General features: G+C 33.5%; 1 protein-coding gene across 5 annotated transcripts in view; it reads left to right on the top strand.

The window, feature by feature from the left end:
• LOC114343004 (SCAN domain-containing protein 3-like) overlaps window positions 1–16,554 on the top strand; it is a 404,642-nt gene that overhangs the window by 252,332 nt on the left and 135,756 nt on the right. For 4 of the 5 annotated variants that reach the window (XM_050658106.1, XM_050658108.1, XM_050658109.1 and 1 more), the window contains one exon: window positions 2,656–2,863. In XM_050658106.1, the coding sequence (XP_050514063.1) occupies window positions 2,657–2,863 (207 nt within the window). In that variant the 5' untranslated portion in view covers window position 2,656. Of the gene's footprint in view, window positions 1–2,655; window positions 2,864–3,985; window positions 4,760–16,554 lie in introns of those variants that run through there. The other variant, XM_050658110.1, reaches the window with a different exon arrangement.

Here is a 16,554-nt window from a genome sequence, read left to right as displayed (position 1 = left end):
CAAATCATATTTACATAACCTAAAAAATTTTTGAAAATTTCAAAAATTTTTCCTTGGTTCATTTTTTATTACAAAAATCTGAAAAAAATCAGGCTGTTTTGTATTCAAAATATACATCCTCTTGAATTTTTTCAGATTTTTTAAGTTAAAATTGCGCTCACAAAAAATAAAACCTAAAAATTCTTCTTTTCTCGATTTAAGAGGTTTTACTTCCTCTGGGAAGCTAAAAATTTGCATGAGGGCATAATTTTATAATATCCTCTATCGAAAACACAAGTAGCTGGGCTGATCGGTGCGGGGGCATTTTTGACCATCTTATCCCGCTATAGCCTTATAACAATCGTTCAAGCGGTTTCCGAGAAATTACCGTGTTTCCATACTTTCTCGCTACCCTGTATATACCTATGCCAAAAAGTCCTAATTTAAAAATAAAAATCGACCTTTCTGAGGATTTCTCTTCAAATTTGCCCATTCTTGAGATAATGAATTTATGCAAACTCAAACGTCCTCACTAATACTACAGTGTCGCACCGCTTGATTAGCAATTAAAAAACAAAGGGGTTTTCGACATTATATTGTAAAAAACTCTTCGGGATATCATCAATCGATGCTTAAAGATTATCTGCCTACCTTGGCAACATTGAAATTTTCAGTTTTTCACATAGTTTTTGAGGGTTAAAAATTGCCGATTTCGCAATTTTTAAATTTTAATCGCTTATATGTCAAAAACTATTAACCTAAGAGAAAAGTCACTAAAGACCTTTTCTGTTTGGAATGATTCAAAAAACCTAAAAAAATGTTCGACGTTCGGTGTTGATGAAAATTTGTTCGATGCAAAAAAAAAATTGTAGTAAAAATACAAAAAAAAAACCCTAATCTTTCCCCTCGCCTGGCAAGGTCTTATGCTGTTCAGAATCGCCTGTCATTGTACACATTTCTTCTAAATGACTTACTCAAACACATACTTAAATTTAAACTTTATAGGAGAAAGTTTATTTTACCCCCTAAACTATGCACCTTTCGATTCACTTGGTAGATACACGTGCAGGGCTGATGCCTGCCATATCATGGTTTTTAGCCTTGGTTCTCAAAATTACACGAGAAAATGGCTGTTGATTGGACTAGTTCCTTAAAATCATGGACTTCTCCATTTTTATTCTGCTGAGCTGTTATATATTTAGGGTGGATTCTTCTACTTTGAATCCTGCTTGATCTTAGAGTTGTTTGGAGTATATTTCTACTTCTAATAATCTGTCTATTGCCATTATTACTGTAATCCCTCTGTAGTTTTTAGAATAAGTTTTTGTAATTTTTTATGTAAATTATTTATTTTAAACACACTTCGAGAAATTAACGCATCTTAACAATGGGTGATTTTTCCCTAAATTTCCTAAACCTGTTGTCCGATTTAAGTGATTTTTTTAACATGTTATAGCCTTATTCTTTAACAATATCGCTGTAATAATATTGTTTCTAGACAAGTAAATTGTCATTGTATACCGTGTGTACGAATCAAACTGTGATTGTTTCTCAAAGTTCGCGTGACCCTGTGGAATATTCTAGCCTTTATAAAATACTGAAATTAAAACCCAACTATTGCCTCATGTTTTCTTAACATTATGTTTTTTTTTATTCATTCGCATATGTTGAATAATAAAAAGGTTAGTTACTTTAACAACTAACCTTGTTTTTCGTCAATACAGGGTGTTTTTAAACAAGTATGGCAAACTTTAAGGGGTAATTCTGCATGAAAAAATAATGGTAGTTTGTTTTATAAACGTATGTCCGCAAATGCTTCGTCTCCGAGATAAGGGGTGTTGAAATTTTTCTTACAAACTGACGATTTATTTATTACTCTAAAACCGGTTGAGATATGCAAATGAAGGTAGGTTTGGTAGGTTTTAAGAGGTAGTTATTGCGCATTTTTTATATACAATTAAGAATTTAATATTCACCATTGGCGCGCATACGGGTAATACGACCCTTATGTGCGCCAATGGTGAACATAAAATTTTTAATTATATGTCAAAAAATGCACAATAACTACCTCTTAAAACCCACCAAATCTCATTTGCATATCTCAACCGGTTTTAGAGCAATAAATAAATAATTAGTTTGTAAAAAAAATTTCAACACTCCCATCTCGGAAACGAAGCATTTGCGGACATGCGTTTATAAAGCAAACTGCCATTATTTTTACATGCAGAATTACCCCTTAAAGTTTGCCATACTTATTTAAAAACACCCTGTATTGATGAAAAACAAGGCTAGTTGTTAAAGTACTTAACTGTTTTATTATCCAACATAAGCAAGTGAATCAAAAAAGAGAATGTTAAGAAAACATGAGGCTATAGTTGGGTTTTAATTTCAGTATTTTATAAATGCTAGAATATTCCACAGGGTGACGCAAACTTTGAGAAAAAATCATAGTTTTATTGGTGCACTCGGTACACAATGACAATTGACCTGTCTAGCAACAATATTATTACAGCAATATTGTTAAAGAATAAGGCTATAACATGTTAAAAAATCACTTAAATCGGACAACAGGTTTAGGAAATTCGAGACATTAAAAATGACCAATTTTTAAGGTGGTGCGTTAATTTGTTGGAGAAGTGTAATTAAAGTGTTCACATATTATTATTTCCTTTACAGGATGTTACAACCCATAGTACTCGCAGAATATATTAATTTTTTCGACAAAAAGCATGGAATCAAGCCTAATGAATTTGGGTGGCTCTTAGCGTCTGGAGTTGTCATTATGGCATTTTTAAATGTTATCCTTCTTCATAATACATTTTTAAATACTCAACGAGTGGGTATGAGAGTGAGAATTGCAGTGGGTTCCTTATTGTATAGAAAAGTAAGTTGCTATTATTTATTTTATTTTTTTGCAATTTTATCATGAACTATGAATATTTTTTGTTAAAACTAACAAACCAATTGATTTTGATTGAGTTTATTTTTATTTATTAACGTAAATCGGGTATATTGATCCAATACCATTACAAATGTATCACTATGGAGAAAAACTAAACAAGAACCCATCAGAAAACAATAAAGAGGAAAAGATGGAACTGGCTGGGACACACCCTGAGGAAGAAAATGCAGATGTATCAAAACAAGCACTCAAATGGAGTGTAATAGGACGAAGAAGCAGAGGACGCCCGACCAAAACATGGAGGGGTACCATCGAAGAAGACTACAAAAGTATGAAGAAAACCTGGGGAGAGATACCAACCATGGCCAGAACTAGAGAGGAATGGAGAAGTTTCATGGATGCCCTATGATGCTCCTTCACGGAGTAACAGGATTGGATATGTATAACGTAAATCAGTAAAAGAGGATTTTATTATGGAATATATGGAATTTGTTGTAAAAGCTAAAGGGAAAGAAATAAAATCTACAAGAAAAATAATGTTGTGTAGCTGGCTTTATACCATTAATCATAAAAAATTAATCAAATACTTTATAAAAGGCATATTTTAATTTAAAATGTCTTAAGGGCTACATCACAGAACGTTTTCAAACTAAAAAGCTTATCATTTGTGCTGTTAACAGGTTTTTAGCATGAATAAGCTACCAAAATAGTTGCTACCAAGCGGTCTAACTGTGTATACTTTTACATGTATCTGATCTGGGGTCGTATTTTCGAATTCGATAGAATATTTTCGCATACGTGTTAACTCGAATGAAAAATTTCGTATACGAACGTGAATGTGTATTTTTGAACGTCCTTCGAAATGTTATACGTATACGAGCAGAATTTGCACCGGCAACACTGCAAATTCGAATAACATTGAACTTATTTGTCATCTGAAGAGTCACAATGTTGCCATATTTGTTTGGTCTATTTCTTGTATAATGTACAATACTGTCTTAACTGGGGTATAATGTATAAGAATAAGATTGTATAAGAATAAGATTGTATAAGAACGTTTAATGTATAAATATAACGACTTATAGTCTGAACAAATTATAAAAAAGGGCTATTTTTGGGAGAAAAGTTGTTTAGAAGTTATTTTAAGTGTAATCGAATATTAAGACTGCATAGGTATATTAGTAATATCAATTTGCAAAGTCCACAGAAAGTGTGCCATTTTGTTTAATATTATTTTTATATCCAGTATTTACACTGATACTTTACTATTTACTTTTCAAAACTTTACTTCAAAGCGATTTTTTAAATGCACCTTTATGTAATGTGATAGTATGAAAAAATTGAGGATATGGCAACGGTGTCATATGTCAAGTTTGGAGCTTAGATCCAATGCTAAAATGCGTACATAAAGTTAGGTTAGGTTATATTTTCAAGGCATAATCGTACATGTCCTTTCTTTCTATTAAAGAATTATTTAAACCAGCCATGAAAATAAATTTCAATGTAAAAATATTGTAGACAACAACACCATTAACACTATCAGCTAAAACTATCATGACAGCTGAAATGAAACAATAATTCGTATACGAGCATCACGATTCGAATGGTTCATACCCATTCGAGTCGCCGTATACGAAAAAATTCGTACACGAAGTATTCGAAAATACAAGACACCGGATTTCAAGCGAAATTCTTCTAATTTCGTATGCGAAATATGCTCGAATGAATTCGAAAATAGGACCCCTGGGACGGGACTGACGTCACATACTGTTTACAATTTCTGATGTGAAGTTGGCGTTGACAGGTGTTTATGTGGTTAATAAATAATAAATATTTTATTTGGTGACATATTTTAATGTAAAACACATTGTAAAACAGGTAACATTATGTATTAAGCAAGTATTAAGTCAATAATTTAATGCATTCCTGCTGGTAAATCAAGAAATTATTCCGGAAACCAAGAGTCGGCCATTGTTATGTCAAGTTAGCGGCTACTTTTTATAGGCTACTTTGGACCCCAGAATTTTGCTCATAGGGGTATTTATATCAATGGTTGCTACTTACAGTCCGGAATGTGAAGATCTACCCTCGGAGAGGGTATTTGTATGAGGAGTTCTGTGTTGCCTGATGTTAAATCTAGGATTCCTTTAAACATCACATCCAATTTAATATAAAATTTATTCATATATTACTAATGGGTCACATTGGTCCCAATATAAAACCCTAGTGGGTCATATTTGTGTCATGTCTTACCAAAGGATTAAAATACAAAGTGTATAAGAAATCGTAAATCCTCAACATTATTTAACGAGCTTCTGCGGTAAGTTGACGAATCAAGTTGAAAATGTAATCCTTGGTGACTGACCGTGTATACCAAAAATGATTAAAATTGGATAAATATATGTAGGTGTTAACCTTTTTTTGTCACTCAATTATACAAAATAATTTAATAATGTAAATCTATTAGTTACCACAAAACAACAAAACTTATCATAAAATGATTGTATTTCCGTTATTCCCGATATAGTAGGGTATGTATTAATACTAAAATTAAAAAAGATGAGTCATTTAAAAAGAATGTCATGGTCATGTTAAAAAGTATGCAGTTACAGTTTTCAAGGACGCGAAAAAGAAACGAGAATCACAAAAGGGCATGCCAAAAGTGCTCGAAAGTCTTATAAGCCAAGAAGAAACATGTCTATTTTTATCGTATTCCTATTGGGAACCGTCTCTAGCTGTCTTTACTATCTCTTTATTTGTTGTCATTCGGTATTGAGAACATCGGTCACGCATACCAAGAAGAATATACCAATAGTTTTTTTTATTGTTAAATCTGGTCGGGATGAAATTCTAGACGAATGGAGCCTAAGCATAATCTGTCCAGTATACGAAGAAAAATAACGCGGTCACCATACGAGCAGTAATCATTAATGGCCTACAACAGGGGTCACCAATTAGTTTCCCTGAGGGTCCGTTTCGAAAACCTAGACACTTCCGGGGTCCGGATGTATGCTGCCTGTGTCTGAATATTCTGATTCGGTTTCTTTCACAACAAATCAGAAGGGTGTCGGGCAAAATTTTTGGGCAGAAATTGTTTAATATATTTTTTAACAAATTCAAAACATCACCTTTTTTGCCCGCGAAAATATGTTTTTAGCATTTTTGAGTCATCTTAAATAAAAAAGATCTGTCATTTTATTAAAAAGAGTTTTCAAGCATCGCAAATGCATATTTTCGCATTTTTCAGATTTTAAATCGCTTATAACTCGAAAACTATCAACTTTTCAGATATATGGCAAGAGACCATTATTGTTTATAATTACCCAAGAAACCTAAAAATACATTTTTCGAGGCAAAAAAGTAATTTTGAATTTGTTTAAAAAATTGTTTCACCCGGCACCATTCTGATTTGTTTAAAGGTGACATTTTTGAACAGGAATCCGCAAAAAATCGAGTCAGAAACATTTTTCATACGAAAGTGGCCTCACACATGTAGTACGTTCTTTAACGGTAAAATATTGCAAAACCTCTAAATTTTAAAGAACCGCTTGGATTGACATTAAATTTGGCATACACATAGCTAACAAGTCAAAGAAAAAAAGTGATATTGTGCCGATATGTACTTTTGCCCAGGGGGTGGTTTTCAACCCCTCTTGGGGGTGAAAAAATATTCGTCCAAAGTAAGTCCGGAAATGGATAAACTGACCAATTTTAAGTAACTTTTGTTCTATAGAGTTTTTTCACTAAGTCAATACTTTTCGACTTATTTGCCAGTGAATATCTTCAGTTTTTCAACAAAATAACCACGCTTTTAGACGATTTTTCGCAAATAACTCAAATAGTAAGTATTTTGTCAAAAAAACATTCTTAACAAAAATATAGCCTGTAAAAAAATTAAAAAATGGTGTATATATCCCGTCTCTATACCTAGTAGAAGCAGAGTTATAGCTAATTAAATATAGGTTCATATTCGTCAAATTCCAAATGGAATATTTTATCGTGAAATAACCAAAAATGAAGCACATTTCGGGGAAAACTCATTACAACTTATTTAAAGTGTTTAAAAAAGCTTCATTTTTGTTTTATAAAAAAAATTTCTAGCATCAAAATAAACAAGTTACGCTCAAAATAAAGTTAGTCCCTTTTTTTTTGGTAAAAGAATAGGGAAAATCACTCCCTAATTAGTATCTCAAATGAACTTATCGTTACGACTTCACAAGTTTCTTGACTCGTGTATATATTGTTTATATGATCTGTAAGTTTCATCGGTTTAAAGTCCTTAATTTTGAAAGGGCTGTAGTTAAAAGGGGTTGAACGAGTCACTGATCACGACTAATTAGGGGGCGGTCTTCCCGATTTTTTTTTGCCAAGACAAAAGGGACCAACTTTATTTTGAGCGTAACTTGCTTAAATTTAATGCTAGAAACTTTTTATAAAAACAAAAATAAAGCTTTGTTAATGACTTTAAAAAAGTTATAATGGGTTTTCCCCAAAAAGTGCTTAATTTTTTAGGTAGTTCACTTCGAAATATTCTATTTGAAATTTGGTGAATATGAATCTATTTTTCATTGGCTATAACTCTGGTTCTACGAGGTCCAGAGACCTAACGCGTACACCATTTTTTTTTACTTTTTTACAGGCTATATTTTTGCTAAGAACATTTTTTTCGAAAAAATACTTACTTTTTGAGTTATTTGCGAAAAACCGTCTAAAAATGTAGTTATTTTGTTAAAAAATGAACATATTCACTCGCAAATAACTCGAAAAGTGTTGACTTGGCGAAAAAGCTCTATAAAACAAAAGTTACTTAAAATTAGTCAGTTTATCCATTTCCGGACTTATTTTGGACATATATTTTTTCAGTCACCCCCAGGGCAAAAGCACATATCGGCACAATATCACTTTTTTTCTTTGACATGTAAACTATGCGTACACCAAATTTCATGTCAATCCAAGCGGTTCTTTAAAATTTAGAGCAAATACCGTGAAAGAATGTACTAATGGGCTAATATGGAAAGGAAAACTAATAATATCTGATTGTTTTTTGGTTACTGTATACTTTTCTGTAAGTTTTCCTGGTACACTAAATAAAATATAAATTCATTGTGTATTGTTTTGATGTTATTATCAGTATATTTTGAAAACAGCAGTATTGTAAATTGCTACTGAGAATATTTTAAAAATTAGGAATTTATATTTTGAATGCTAATGAAGTTTTTAGACATCTTCAGTTTCGTAGAAAGGAAACTGAGGAATTTAAAATAAATAATCATAGTACAAAATGCTAATTAACATGCTATCTTTTCTACATTAGTTTCAATGCAAGGTGTTTGTTGCAAACTTATTAATTCTGAAAATTATTTTAATTAAATGCACATCTGAAAAGGACTCCTACTTTAAATATAGTAGAGAGGAAATGAATATAAGAAAATGCACATTTTATATTACAGCTTACTTAATTTCAGAATTAATGATTAGTAAGTATAACAATAAGGGGGAAAACTCTTTGCAAAATTAAATTATCCGAGAGAAAAATGACATTTTTTTATGTACAACCTGTCTGAAGTTTGGAGTGAGTTTAGTGCAACTGAGTCCCATTAGGGAGTTGAGATATTCATCTGTTAAGTGAGATCTCTACCGATTTTTAATAAAGTTCATTCTTGATAAAGCGGCTTCGCACGCATAAGTTGAGCCAAACATAGTACACAATTTCATGGCCAAACATTTTCAAAATTGCCAAACACTAGGTATATTCTGAATTTATTGACGGTCCGCACAAAACTAGCTCACGGTCCGGATGCGGACCGCGGTCCGCTAATTGGTGACCCCTGGCCTACAAGATGTTAGCAAAAATATTCAGTCAGAGATTGAACAACAGGCAGGGGTCAGCCCTTCGATCATTAACCTGATCTTTACGCCAAATTCTTGAAAAATCTTAAGAGTTCAACGTAGATTCATATTATGCTAGCTGTTTGTTGACTTTAAAACCGCATATGACAACGTCTTAATATCAAGTCCGTATAAATAGTATATGTACCGGGTATCCCAATAAGAATGGCTCTCGGCCATATCTCAGGAACCGTTTATAGTACAACTTTGAGAAAAAAATATGTATAACAAAAGTTGCCTTGGGAAAAGCCTGGAAATTATTTTCATAATTGTAGGTTCACCGCTAGGGGGCGTAATTGAATATCAAGAATTAAAAAATCAAAATTTTACAAAATTTGCCTAACGAAAGGGCACTGGAAATCCGATCATCGCATTCTTCATAAAATTCTGCGCATATTTGATTTCACAAGTTTAAGTCTACCTTTGCAAATAAGAGGTGGGGGTGAGTGGGAACCTTGTTATGAAAAAATGGCTGTAAGTCCGGTTCTGCTTAATCAAATTTTGCAATCTTGGTCTTGTTGAAAACAGCTATTTTTCGTCAATGTAAGAGTTATAATTTTGAAACAGGCTATTATGTAATATGCCAGCTAGGAGGCGTTATTTAATTATTTTCAGAAATCTAGTTTTCTTTGGAAAATATTAAATACAAGTATGCATTTTTAATCCTGTATTGCAAAATTAGATCAAATTAGCAACAGAATAGCAAAAACTGCATGCCTATACATTTTTTCTATCTCGAGATATCGTAACAAATGTGCAAATTTTAAACATAACTCTTACTGTCACCGGTAAACGAAGTTAAGGAAAGGTAGTGTGCTGTGTGTAATATATTTTAGCCCTAATTTGAGGGTGAATATTACAAACTATAAATTACTAAAATAAAACACATCTTTCTACAAAGAAGGCTCATTTAATACTCATTTGGCGAATGTACTTTTTACAATAATAAGAAATGTGTTACTCTGATAACAGTTGTTAGGTTTTACAGAGTGGTCTACTAAAACTATATTTACAATATCCAACATATCTAGTTTTCTTTGTAAAATATTAAATACAAGTATGCATTTTTAATCCTGTATTGCAAAATTAGATCAAATTAGCAACAGAATAGCGAAAACTGCATGCCTATACATTTTTTCTATCTCGAGATATCGTAACAAACGTGCAAATTTTAAACATAACTCTTACTGTCACCGGTAAACGAAGTTAAGGAAAGGTAGTGTGTTGTGGAAAAAATAAAGAACCATTTTTTAGATGTCAACGTTTTTTATTTGCTAAGTGCTACAATCTGGTCTTTGACCAATGAGTAACTTTTTATCTATCCTATCTTACTAACTACTTAATATCTAAGAGACACCCTTTGATGTCTTCTTAGTTGTCTTTATTATTACTGGGGCACTTTTTGCTTGCGCACTATCACACAAAGCGCTGCTTTTCACTTTATCACGCACTGCACCAAAACGTTGCTTGCACACTAGTGGCGCAATGCTCCGCTATTAGCTTTGTCGCACTACCCAACTCGTGAGGTTTGGTCCTCTTCAGTCTTTTTTTTTCTGGTTTGAGTTGTCCAGGAGCTGGATGGCCTCAATATTTTCGTGGAGAAGAAGTTTTTTTTCATGATTTTTTTCTCATGATCATTGTGGTGGTCGTCACTACGGATGTACCAGGGTGCATTAACTATGCCTCTTAATACTTTGTTTTGAAAAGTCTGTATTATTTTCAAGTTTGTCTTTTTTGTACATCCCCATAGTTAGATACCATACGTCCATACTGGTTTTATAACTTGTTTGTAGATTAGCATCTTGTTATACGTTGACAACCCTGAGTATCTTCCCAGTAGCCAGTACAATTTTTTATATTTGATATTTAATTCTTCTTTCTTTTTCTTTACATGTGCTTTCCAGCGAAGCTTCGTGTCTAGGGTTAAGCCCAGGTATTTGGCTGTGTTGGCATAAGGAATGTCTTGGCCATTCATTTTTATTGGTGTGTAGAGAATTTTTTTATTAGTGAAATCAACATGTACTGATTTTCTTTCATTCAATGTAATTTTCCACGTCTTAGTCCATTTTTGGAATTTGCTCATCGCATTTTGCAGTTTATTGGCTGTTTCTACGTTATCTTTACCTACTGCTAATATTGCGGTGTCGTCGGCAAAGGTAGCTAAACAGTAGTTATCGAAATCTGGTAGATCACATGTATAAAGGAGATATAGGACCGGGCCCAATACGCTACCCTGGGGGACTCCGGCTTTTATTTCTTTAAGTTCAGAATAAGCATCATCTTGCTTGATTCTGAAATATCTATCAGTTAAGTACGATTTAGTTATGTCTGTATATGATTTTGGAAGAGTAGCCTCTAATTTATGAAATAGTCCTTCATGCCAAACTCTGTCAAATGCCTGGGCAACATCTAAGAATAAAGCTGAACAGACTTTTCTTTCCTCTAGTGCATTTTCTATAATATCGGTGACTCTGTGGAGTTGGTCTATAGTTGAGTGTTTCTGCCTAAAGCCAAACTGGTGATTTGGAATTAATTTTTTGTTTACTATAATTGGTTGCAATCTTATGAGGAGAAGCTTTTCAAAAAATTTAGACATTGTGGGTAGCAGTGATATTGGTCTATAGGAGGAGGTTATATGTGGTGGTTTGCCTGGTTTTGGTATCATTACTATTTCCGCCACTTTCCACAATGAAGGAACATATTTTAATCTGATCGCAGCATTAATTAAATAGGCCAACTTGACAATTGCTTTTCTTGGGAGCTGTTTTAATATTTGTCCTGTTATTAAATCAAATCCAGGAGCTTTTCTCGGGTTTAAATTATACTTGATTTCTTTTATTACTTCTTCTACAGTTACTGGCATTATGTTTTCTTCTTCTTGCAAATGGTTGCTCTGTAATGCTTCTTCTTCTTCTTGTTGTTGATGCGGTTGAAATATTTTCTCTAGATGTGTAGCAAAGCATTCTGCTTTTTGTTCGCTGCTTCTAGCCCAAGTGCCGTCTTCTTTTTTTATGGGTGGTATTTGCATTATTGGTCTTTTTAATCCTTTGGTTGCCTTCCATAGTGAGTATTCTGTGGATCTATCATTCGTTAGGTTGTTTAGGTATGTCCTAATGGATTCTTCTTTAAATTCTTTTATCTCTCTTTTTAGTTGTTGGGTGAGATTATTTACAATTGTTTTATCTTGAGGAGCTCTACTTTGGAACAATTTTCGTCGTGCTTTCCGTTTTTCGTATACCAGCGTTCTAATTTCTGCAGGGTAGTTGCATCCTTTTAGGCGTCTTTTGATGTCTGGTGTACATTCCCAAGATATTCTTTGGATGTCTTTATTGAATTGATCAACTTCTTTTTCAATGTCATTTACGGTTCTAAGAGGTACGTTTAAATTAATTGTTTCTTCTAGCATTTGTCTGAAGCTTATCCAGTCGGTGTACTTATTAGTTAGCGAAGGGTTATTTTCTTTATATATTATGTTTTCGCTTAGTGTTAGTGTTATTGCTGAATGGTCAGAACATAATTTATGGCATTCATCTATTTGCAGGTAGTTTTGCGATATATTTTTGGTTATGAAAAAGTCAATTAGGTCTAGTATCTTGTTGGGGTCTGTCGGCCAATAAGTTGGCTTCCCTGTTGATAAGGTTGTGGCTCCGTATTCATTCACAGCTTTTAAAAGTTCTCTGCCTTTTGTTCTGGTTAACCTTGAGCCCCAATTGGGTATTTTTAGCATTATAATCGGCTCCTACTATAAATCTATTTCCCACTCGTTAAAGAGGTCAATATATTCCTCCTTATTTATTGCATGTTTCGGAGGACTATAAATTGCTGCCACTATCAGTGGGTATCTATTAGTTCTAGGTGTTACTGCAGTTAACTGCACTTTTTCTGTTACGTAGTTTGCTTCTTCGTAATGTTGTAAATTTTCTTTAATTATCACTGCACTTCCTCCTTTTGCATTATTATCAGGATGAATCGCATGATATACTCTATAACCGTGAAATTTAATAAATAAGTGTTTAGTAAAATGAGTCTCTAAGATGAGGCATACATCTACATTTTCTGTCTGTAGAACTAACTTAAGCTCCTGCTGGTGGTTCAGAAGTCCATTTGCATTCCACACTAGTACCTTAATTGTATTATTATTGTTTCGATTTAGGTATAGCTCCTTTGGCACTATATTCTAATCTTTTTAGCCTCTCATCCAGTGTTGTTATGATTTGTTCTTGATTTTCCAGCTTCGCTAATATGAGTTGCAGACTTTGTTCGATATTATTAGTTCGTTCCTCCTTTTTGCTACTTTCCTTTTCGTTGTTTACTGCATTGGCAAATGATAGATTTTCATTAACTTGCCTGCTTACTGAAGGATGTTTATTAACCACCCTTTTTTTATCTATGGCTCTATTCCTCATGTTTTGTAGTTCAATAGCCACTTTACAGCCACGATAGTTAGCTGGGTGCTCTTGTCCACAATGTACGCATTTAGGTTTGACATCTTTTGGTTTGGTACACTCCTTAGTATGATGCTTCCCTGTGCATTTGACACATCTCGCTTCTCTGGCGCAGAATTTTTGGGTATGCCCATATGCCTGGCAATTTTTGCATTGAGATATTAATTTGGAGGATTTAAATGGTTGGATTTCGACTTTACATTGTAGTATATGCTGTATACTATGTATTTTATTTATATCTTCGCTGTTGTCAAAAGTCACTATGAACATGTCAAGTGGTTCTTTGGTACGCAACTTAATTTTATTTATAGCATTCACTGCTTTAAAACATCTCCTAACCAATTCTTCAATTATGCTATCTGGTTTGCACGAATGCGGGAGATATTTGACTTACCTTAATTGGTCGTGTTCTTTTATCTTCGTATGTGAACCAACTGTGCGGTGTTTGCTCTCGTAGTATTTTTGTCACGCCACGATACGTATCCTCGTCGTTGGCTTTAATTTTTTAATTTTGAAGTTCTCTTTATTTACCATTTGGATTATAAATTTATTTATACCTATTTCCTTTGTGAGCACTTCGATAAATTTATTATATTCTTTAATTCCTTCCACTATTATTGGTGGTGGAGGTTGGACTTTTTTTTGTTTAGGTTCAAGCCTATTAGTTACTTCTTCATTTTTTGTAGGAGTAGGTGGAGAAAATGAAGTATTCATTATTTTCCTTTTTTTTGCCTGTTTCTTACCCTTATCCATTCTGTTTCTTTAGCCAGTTCCTCTTCATCAGTCTCGTATGTTTGCCTGGGAGGAGGCGTTGCCTCAGTAATTTTAGCGTCATTTGATTGATTACTAATCTGTTTGATTTGGTTTTCTAGCATACTTATATGTGTTTGCATTTGAGTGATCATACTATGTAGTTGATCTTTTTCATTATTGACTTTTACCCATTATGTATATAATAATTGTTCGTTTTGGAAACGTTGACAATTTTCTTAAATTAAGTTATTATTTTGTTGCATTAAAAAGGCTTCATTTATTGTAGTCGGTTGCATTCCTCCTGCAGCCATGTTTATATTTTATTCTTTATCCAAACACGGTTAACCTGTATTTGTTTTGAATTTAATTTTAATTAACATTTTCAATAAATGTAATTCTTAAATTATATTACCGACACTTACCGACCTGAATTGAATGGACCACAAAAAGAAGTTTGTGTTCAAATAGTAGTTAAGCACTTAATGAGTTTTTAATTTACCGCACTTAAACTCAATAGTTTGTAAATTTCGCGTAAGAGGAAATCTTACCCACTTCGTCCGTTCGGAGGTTCAGATTTCTTCTTAAAAACACTATTATTTAGTTTGTTTTATTATAATTAATAACTTTAATTTAAAATCCAAATAACTGTTTCATATCACAACAGATTTATTTTAACACTTCAGATGTCAACGTGTATTAATTAAAACAACAATAGGACAAACAACACTATAAAATATAACAAAGAAATAAAATCAACTACTTAATGACGCCTTAAATGTTCAAATTATGGCCCATAATTTTCGATGCAAGTATTTACTCTTTAAGAGTATATTGAACAGCCGTCTCAATTTCTGCTCTCGCAATACTGTGAATGGCGTTTCCTACTCTCTGGATCATGTTTTCTCGAGTAGTGGGCCTAGGGGCAAAAACAAGGTCTTTAATCCGCCCCATAAATAATAGTCTAAGACAGTTAAATTTGGTGATCTGGTTAGCCAAAAAATAGGCTTCCACGTCCTATCCATCTATCAGCGAATGCTGATAGATGGAATTACTATGGAAAAATGCGCGGGACAACCATCGTGCTGAAACAACATGGACCTACGAACTGCTAGCAATACATCTTCCAGAAGAAGAGGCAATGGCGAAGCGTCCATGTAACCACTGTTACCATTGGTAACAGTTAAAAATCGTGCAAATAAATATGTATTTTATGACGATGAATAATTCCATTTATTATTTTATTTTATTTTTACCAATAGAAATATATTATTATATTATGTGTTAATAGTACCTAATTCAGTAAATAGCCAGACACACGAAAATATTCGCGAGTTTATGTGACTCAGTTGCACTTTATTATATTCTGTTACCAGTCTCATTTGTGGTGACAATGAATGGTTATCTCGCTGTCGCTCGGGCGGCTCGGGACCGGCTAGTGAAAATTTTGAAGGAGCGATGGGCGTAAGCGCGCTGTGTATATCAGTAGGGCTGTTACCAGATTTAAATTTGCTAACAGTACCTATAATAAAAAGTGTGCGTGCAGTTCACCATGGATGAGTGTCGCTGCGTAATCGATCAACTACTTGAAAAGTAATTCTGATTGAAAAATAAAATGAGATTATTGAAAATGAAAGACCTACAAGGTGCGGCAAAAGTCAGTTCCCGCTATGTAGTTTCATGCATAAGCGCTATAAGTACATGCTAACAATCGGCCTCGCATAACAGGTATTCCCTAATTCCCTACTGTTTGTAGCGTTAACCTTGAGTCTCGTTCATCTGCATGTCGCGTGTTGCTGTTCGTTGTGAGTGTCGGTGCGTTGTTAGTAACGAGTTAAACATGCAGGCGGGCGGCAAGTACACGAAATAAGAACGCATTTTTCTTTTGCGATTTCTTTTTATGGGGTCTACTGAAGAATAGTGTGTATGCTAGGCGACCGCAAACTCTCCCACAGTTGAAGACAATTATTGAGGAAGAATTTGAACACATCCGTCAGAACAAGGCAATCCTCAACCGAACATGGCGTAGCGTTGCGAGCTGTTGTGAATGTTGTATCGAGGAAGATGGACATCAGTTTGAACATAAAGCTAGATTTTTATATGCACCTTTGTAACCCAAATTTACGACCTAATTATACGTTTTGCATTTTCATTTTCCGATATTTTTCGATTGTGCAAATCGGGGAACTGACTTTTGCCGCACCCTGTATTTTAAACAATTTAAAAAAGAAATTTAAAAAATTAGCTCGATATTTTAAATTTAGTTGGTACAGTGAAAATCCTTGGTTATGTGGTTGCAAGAAAAATAGACTGTATTGTTGGCCATGTCTTCTGGTTTTTACAGAAAAATGGGTGGACCAGGTTCACGATTTAAATAGTTTTAGAGTTTTAAAAAAGAGACATGAAATTTCTCCGTTACCTACATGTAAGATGTATACCCAATTTGATTCAGTTTGGCAAAACAAGAATCAAAAGTTCTCTTAACCAAGCATTTAAAGCAAATATTGCTAAACATAATGAGTTTGTTAAAAAAATAGATAGGTACTCGTATATCCTTAGCTCACTTATAATAGATATGTACCGTATGTT

Source organism: Diabrotica virgifera, chromosome 8 (genome assembly GCF_917563875.1).
Source record: "Diabrotica virgifera virgifera chromosome 8, PGI_DIABVI_V3a".
In the NCBI taxonomy this organism is placed as follows: domain Eukaryota; kingdom Metazoa; phylum Arthropoda; class Insecta; order Coleoptera; family Chrysomelidae; genus Diabrotica; species Diabrotica virgifera.
This window is presented reverse-complemented; position numbering and strand designations above follow the sequence as displayed.